This window comes from Triticum aestivum, chromosome 2A (genome assembly GCF_018294505.1).
Source record: "Triticum aestivum cultivar Chinese Spring chromosome 2A, IWGSC CS RefSeq v2.1, whole genome shotgun sequence".
Lineage (NCBI taxonomy): Eukaryota > Viridiplantae > Streptophyta > Magnoliopsida > Poales > Poaceae > Triticum > Triticum aestivum.
In genome coordinates, this window is record NC_057797.1 from 752511035 (window position 1) to 752518884 (window position 7850).

The 7850-nt window shown below is 48.2% G+C and overlaps 1 protein-coding gene across 1 annotated transcript; it reads left to right on the forward strand.

Annotated features, from left to right (window-relative positions):
- The first annotated feature begins 6950 nt into the window (after positions 1-6950).
- On the forward strand, positions 6951-7495 carry LOC123186430 (uncharacterized). The gene has a single exon (XM_044598199.1). The coding sequence runs from the start codon at positions 7094-7096 to the stop codon at positions 7364-7366; it is 273 nt and encodes a 90-aa protein (XP_044454134.1). The 5' UTR covers positions 6951-7093; the 3' UTR covers positions 7367-7495.
- The last annotated feature ends 355 nt before the right edge of the window (positions 7496-7850 follow it).

Genomic DNA, 7850 nt, shown 5'->3' on the forward strand with positions numbered 1-7850 from the left:
TCAAGTCCAGGTGGGAGACATAGAGATTTGCAAGATACATACGGATCTGAATGTTGCAGACCCGCTGACTAAGCCTCTTCCACGAGCAAAACATAATCAACACCAAGGCTCCATGGGTGTTAGAATCATTACTGTGTAATCTAGATTATTGACTCTAGTGCAAGTGGGAGACTGAAGGAAATATGCCCTAGAGGCAATAATAAAGTTATTATTTATTTCTTTATATCATGATAAATGTTTATTATTCATGCTAGAATTGTATTAACCGGAAACATAACACATGTGTGAATACATAGACAAACTTAGTGTCACTAGTATGCCTCTACTTGACTAGCTCGTTAATCAAAGATGGTTATGTTTCCTAACCATGAACAAAGTGTTGTTATTTGATTAACAAGGTCACATCATTAGTTGAATGATCTGATTGACATGACCCATTCCATTAGCTTAGCACCCGATCGTTTAGTATGTTGCTATTGCTTTCTTCATGACTTATACATGTTCCTATGACTATGAGATTATGCAACTCCCGTTTGCCGGAGGAACACTTTGGGTGCTACCAAACATCACAACGTAACTGGGTGATTATAAAGGAGCATTACAGGTGTCTCCAAAGGTAGATGTTGGGTTGGCGTATTTCGAGATTAGGATTTGTCACTCCGATTGTCGGAGAGGTATCTCTGGGCCCTCTCGGTAATGCACATCACATAAGCCTTGCAAGCATTGCAACTAATGAGTTAGTTGCGAGATGATGTATTAAGGAACGAGTAAAGAGACTTGCCGGTAACGAGATTGAACTAGGTATTGGAATACCGACGATCGAATCTCGGGCAAGTAACATACCGATGACAAAGGGAACAACGTATGTTGTTATGCGGTCTGACCGATAAAGATCTTCGTAGAAAATGGAGGAGCCAATATGGGCATCCAGGTCCCGCTATTGGTTATTGACCGGAGACGTGTCTCGGTCATGTCTACATTGTTCTCGAACCCGTAGGGTCCGCACGCTTAAGGTTACGATGACAGTTATATTATGAGTTTATGCATTTTGATGTACCGAAGGTTGTTCGGAGTCCCGGATGTGATCACGGACATGACGAGGAGTTTCAAAATGGTCGAGACATAAAGATTGATATATTGGAAGCCTATGTTTGGATATCGGAAGTGTTCCGAGTGAAATCGGGATTTTTACCGGAGTACCGGGAGGTTACCGGAACCCCCCGGGAGCTATATGGGCCATAGTGGGCCTTAGTGGAAAAGAGAAGGGGCTGCCCTACATGGGCTGCGCGCCTCCCCCTCCCCCAGTCCTATTAGGACTAGGAGAGGTGGCCGGCCCCCCTCTCTCTTTTCCCCCCTCCGCGAATCCTATTCCAACTAGGATTGGGGTGGGGGGGGGGAATCCTACTCCCAGAGGGAGTAGGACTCTCCTGGCGCGCCTCCTATGGCCGGCCAGCCTCCCCCCTCTAGTCCTTTATATACTGAGGTAGAGGCACCCTAGAACACACAAGTTGATCCACGTGATCTATTCCTTAGCCGTGTGCGGTGCCCCCAGCCACCATATTCCTCGATAATACTGTAGCGGAGTTTAGGCGAAGCCCTGCTGCTGTAGTACATCAAGATCGTCACCACGCCGTCGTGCTGACGGAACTCTTCCCCGACACTTTGCTGGATCAGAGTCCGGGGATCGTCATCGAGCTGAACGTGTGCTCGAACTCGGAGGTGTCGTAGTTTCGGTACTTGATCGGTTGGATCGCGAAGACGTACAACTACTTCCTCTACGTTGCGTCAACGCTTCCGCAGTCGGTCTACGTGGATACGTAGACAACACTCTCCCCTCTCGTTGCTATGCATCACATGATCTTGCATGTGCGTAGGAATTTTTTTGAAATTACTACGAAACCCAACAGTCCCATAGGTTGCACACCTCCTGTTCGCTCAGCCTCACTCTTTGAGCACAGATGGCTTCATCAAGTGGGTCTTCATCTTCATAGTCCTCATCAAGTGGTGGTGGTGGCGCTGTTCCTTATATAAGCATTGATTGGATAAAGTTAATTAAACATGAATATTTGTTCTAGTGCAAGCAAAACAAATATCTACAATTTTCACACAATAAATCATCACATATGGTGGTGGTGGTGACTATAAGAAAGACTAAACTTAGGGTTCATCTAGGTTCTAGGGTTCATCATATCAACTAGATAGGGTTCCTCGTATTGCTATAAGAAAGACTAAACCTAGGGTTCATCAACTAGGTTCATCACATTGCAATCATCTAGGTTTAGGCTTCATCATATCAACTAGATAGGGTTCCTCATATGGCTATAAGAAAGCAGAATGATTGACTCAAAGTAATTGGGGGATTGGAGGAGCTTACCTTCCTCTTTCCGTAGCCATCTCGATACGCAAAATCCGTGAATCAACGAAGAAGATCGGAGTGGGGAAGTGGAGGAGATGAGAAAATGGGCGAGAGGAAGAAGAAGGCGGCTGGGTGGGTGGGGATTAGGGGTTGTGGTGGGGCGGGCGGGCGGCTGGCTTTATAAATGCCCAAACCTTACCGCCATAGGGCGCGGCGGTAGCCGACCACGACCTACCTCCATCCGGCCCGGCGGTAGGATGCCTCCCCCCACGCCGATCTTCTGTGACCAAAAAATCGAGCAACACAACGGTAGGGTTGCGCAGCCTACCGCCAAGGCCCTGGGCGGTAGGGTGCTACCGCCAAGCGCCCTGGCGGTAGGCTGCGCAACCCTACCGCTGCGCTGGTCGATTTTTTGGTCACAGAAGATCGGCGTGGGGGGGGGAGGCATCCTACCGCCGGGCCGGATGGCGGTAAGTCGTGGTCGGCTACCGCCACGCCCTATGGTGGTAGGGTGCCTTTGTGTGCATTTTTTGCACCTTCTAACTTCTTTTGTCTTCAATTTTTGGCATACAACATTTAAACAACATATGTATGACATATAAAGCACACAATGTATGATATATGATGCACACACCACAAATCTATAAATAAGGTAGGTTCGATACACCACAAATCTATTAATAAGGTAGGTTCGGTACATAGCAAGTTAACGAAATAGTTTCACGAGCAAATTCATATGGTTCACGAAGCAAATATGCAAGTTTTTAGTTCAACGACACGGCAGCAACTTCAGTCCTTCCTTCCCCTCTTCGATGTTCGGTCCTCGTTATCCTTGGATCGCTTCTTGGCCGCCATCTTCTTGCGGGCCGTAGGACGTGCTTTCTGAAATGGGGATGGACTCTTCCAGTCCTTCTTCGGCACATTCCTCTTCTCACGCTGGGTTGGCTGAGTTGGTGGAGGTCCATCGTCATCATCGTACTCCTCCTCCTCCTCCTCCTCCTCCTCATCCTCATCGTGCTCTTCCTCTTCGTCATCATGTTCTTCTCCTGCGCCCTCTTCTTCTGCGCCCTCTTCTTCCTCTTCCTCTGCATCATCATCATCGTCGTCGTTCTCCTCCTCGTCATCTTGACCCGCCCTAGACGACGAGGGTGCATGGCTTGATGAAGCGAGGCTACGCATCGGTGCAGGAGGAAAAACATCCTCAGTGTTTGTAGCGCACCCAAGCAGGCCCACAAGCTGGCGTGCTTTGTTGACGTATTTCTGCAATGATAACGGAAGAATATGTTAACTTCTCGAATGGCCAATGATAACGAAAAAGACTCCGTATTACCTTCACCGTTTCCCTCAGCTTGTTCTCACTAGCTCGAGTCCCAGGGACAGCACTAAGCGCATCAGAGGCATGAAAAATGCTTTTGTTCAGCTCCGAAGACTGCAAAGTAATAAAACGAGTCAATAGCACGAAAAGCTGATTTCATCCAACCGTCGGTTCGAAAGAGATAAAAACAACATACCACTCTGTTCATTAGGGGTCCGTACTCCCTAAACCCTCCTTGAAGTTGTCTGATGCTCTCGTTGTAGGTTTCATTCTCCGAGGCGTCATCGAATAGGTCTTCGGCATCTGCTGTCGTCCACTGGGGCCTCAGACGCAGACGATGCTTGATGCCATCATCGTACCACAACATGTGATCCTCGTACTCGTCCCAGTCAATCACTCTCCTCTCCGTGTCTTTGCGTCCTTTCCACTCGTTCCATTCCTTCACGTATCTCGCATGTTCGGCTTCCCAATCCGTGATTGATTGATTGTTCTTCCTGCTCTTTCTGCAATGCATAATAAAGAATGTAAAACACCCTTCTTTTATGAATGTAAAGCATGAAAACAATAACTTAGAATCAATGAGGACGGCTTGTGTTACTCACTTGTGTAGGTCGTAGCCACCAGTATCGTTGCCGGCTGGTGGTGTGTGTTGCGCCTTACCAAATTGTGCGGCAACGCGCTGTGGCAAGTGGTACTCCACGGCATAGACACAAATCATGGGCACGATGCACCGGAAGAGCAGCCGGTCCTGCTTGCACATGCTGTTCAGCTCGAACCCCCACTCTCGATCATCACTATACGGCCGCCAAGTAACCTATAACCAAACAATGGTAAGCTCAAGTGAAAGTAGTCCCGAAACAATGGTAAGCTCAAGTGAAAGTAGTTCTTATACCTGGAAAGGCGTGAGAGCATCAAGCTCGTTGCTGAAGACCTTGTACAAGGCCTTCGATTCGCCCGTGTAGACACGCACCACGTCCCAAGCGTATGCGACGGTCGGGTACCGATCATCTTCGTCATCTCCGCCATAGTCCGTCCATGCACGCGAGCGCATCTTCTCTGGACGGCCCACCGGGATTCGCTCCCACATCCAAATGGAGAGGGCCCATACACATCCACACATACCGGACGTGTCTTCCGCTCTCTGGGCCGCGTCGTCAAGCTACAAACCAAGTATAGATGATAAGATGTCAAAAGTAAAGCAACACACGTCTGATATTTGAAAGAAAGTGATATTCACTTACCGAACGGTATAGGTAGGCAAGTCCGGCAACCCCTCAGCTGTACCCTGCATCCCAGTCCTTCAGGAAGTCGAGATACATCCATAGGGCAGAGTTCCTGGAGCAGTCCGAAAACACTACCTCCGTGAGAATGTACCACAGGTAGGCCCTGGCATACTGGTCCACCACCCAGGGCTCGGCATCTTCCGGGAACTTTCTCCGGTGCTCGAGGAGCCATGGCAGCGGTATGCCGGAAGTCCGGTTGCTCTTAGCGGGGGGGGGGGGGGGGGGGCAGTCGCCGATGAGGCTGACAACCCTCTCGGGCCAATTCGCCCTCTCCACTCTTCCTGTGAGAGGACGACCCTCCAGCGGTAGTGCCGTAATCATCGCCCAATCCTCGAGGGTCACGGTCATCTCCCCGCATGGAAGATGAAAGTTGTGCGTCTCTGGCCGCCACCGGTCGATCAACGCCGTGGGAGCTGAGTGAACGAGCGTCGGCGGCTTACGCTTGAACTGCAGGACGAAACCCAGTAGTCGGGCTCTCCTGAAGAACGATGCGTACCGATCGTCGTACTCCATTTTAACTGTCGTCTTGTGAGCCCTCATCCGCAGTGGCGACAGCATCTGTGAAAATCAATAACCAAAGCATAATTAGCATGGACATAATAGTTAGCAACTTGTTTTCATCAATTCAAAAGATTTGGTTTAAAATGATAATTACCACTCCATTCTCAATGAAACGGGCACGGTGATGCTTGTCGAACCTAGGGTCAAGCATGGTGTACTTTGTGCCGATGTCTTCCGCAAGAGGTGGCCTCCTTAAAGAATTGCATAAACACATCAAAAGATTTTTCAACATGAACTAGAGTTCAACATTAACTACGAAACACATCGATGCATAACAAAAATTGAACCTATGAGTTCAATCTTTAAATAATCATATATCAAGATTATTATGAACTAAATACAATACATATATCAAAGACCTAAATAAAATACTTTTATGAAGATGCAATCACCATGGTTTCAATGCATCATAACACATATTTATCCAACAACATCCAACATGCATAATCTCATTTTTTGTTAAAAAAAATGAACTAGGGTTCATCTTGAGGATTCATATACTACATATAACAAATATATCAAAAAATTCATCTCCAATATTTGCATCATCCAATACTTGCATCATAGCATAGGAACATGCATCATCCATCATATAAAAAAACCATTCAAATCAATTATGAACTAGGGTTCATCTTAACACAACCATAGCATAGGAACATGCATCATCCATCATATAGTTCAAATCTAACACAATATAACATCTAGAATCAACCTAAATCAATCCTAGAGTTAAAAAAAATTCAAATAGGAGTGATTTCAAACGAATAATGCGATGAATCGAAAGGTGTTTGATTAAAACTTGTTGGAGGGATTGAAATAGCTTACTTTTCTTTCTTCGTGGCCATCTCGATCCGCAAAATCCGTCAAGAAACAAGGAAGATCGGAGGGGGGAGTGGAGGGGAAGAGAGAGGGCGGCTTTGAGCAGTTTTGCTCTGTTCTTCGTGGTGGGGGGCGGCTGGGTGGGGGCGGCCGGCCCGCGGTTTATATATGCCCACACCCTACCGCCGGAGTCTTCGGCGGTAGGTTCAGACAACCTACCGCCGGGTCGGGCGGCGGTAGGGCGTGACGGAGGGGGCACGGCGGCCGTTATCGTTGCTGACGTGGAAAAGTTTGCTACCGCCGCAGCTCTCGGCGGTAGGCTATATGATCCTACCGCCGGGCCGCCTGGCGGTAGGCAAAAGGGTCAAATCCCGAAATGTTTTCAAACTGGGGTCAGATCTCGATTTTGTTTCACAAAAGGGTCAAAACACGAAATTTTGCCGCCCATTGCACCGGAACGACAGCGAGAGGTGAGCAAACTGACTCTGAATTCTGAAAGCACCCGGTATACTGGAAAACCAACGTCCCCTGCCACCTGTTTTCCTATGGCCCTCCCGTGTATATAACACCTTCGGCTCCCACCCTTCTTCTCATCAACACAAACAAGCATCGATCAGCTTGCAGCTCAGCTCCTTCACCACCACAAAATCAACACTCCACTGCTATCAATCTTCAAGCATCACAGAGTTCAGGCAGACCCGTCAGCGGCATCGTCTCCTCCAACGCGGCGAGAAGAACAGAGTTGCAGAGAGATCATGAATGGCAGGTGCGGTGAAAGCGTCGTCGATGGTGGCGATGAGCGTGGGCGCCGTGGAGGCGCTCAAGGACCAGGCCGGGCTCTGCCGCTGGAACTACGCGCTCAGGTCCATCCATCGTGCAGCCAAGGCCAAAGCCAACGTCCGTGGCGGCATCTCCCAGGGCGCAAAGCAGCTTCCGGCTTCCGCAGCGGTGGCGGAGAAGCGACGAGCGGAGAAGGCCGAGGAGGGGCTGAGGACCGTGATGTACCTCAGCTGCTGGGGTGTTTTCTCCTAGCTCCAGGCTCCAGCCTCTGTTAGAAACCTCTAGCAACAACTTGGCTGGTTAATTCCCTGCCGATTGTAAATACGTATCATGATGATGATGATGATGATAATGATGAAACCTTTCCCCACTTCAAGTTCACATTATCCTGCTTCAGAAAAAGGTTTGAATTGCCTTTCAAACTGATCTGTTTGTTTCAAATTCTTTGGGAAGATTACTGTTTCGAGTTGGGCACAAGCTTTGCCTGTTGCTCTGTTCGATGGGCAGAGCATTGATCCTGGTCCACATTTTTCCGCCAGCTTGTACAAATGATAATCAAAACCTTTTTTTTTTGCGAATTAGTCTCGTAGGTTCAGTGTTATAGATATATGAATATGATAGTACAGTATGCATCTTTCCACTATTCGTGCAACCTCACATGCGTTTCTTTGTTGTGTTCGTCCATCAGACGTACGCGTGACTGTTATCAATCGAGCGCATAAATGAAGCATGTGGC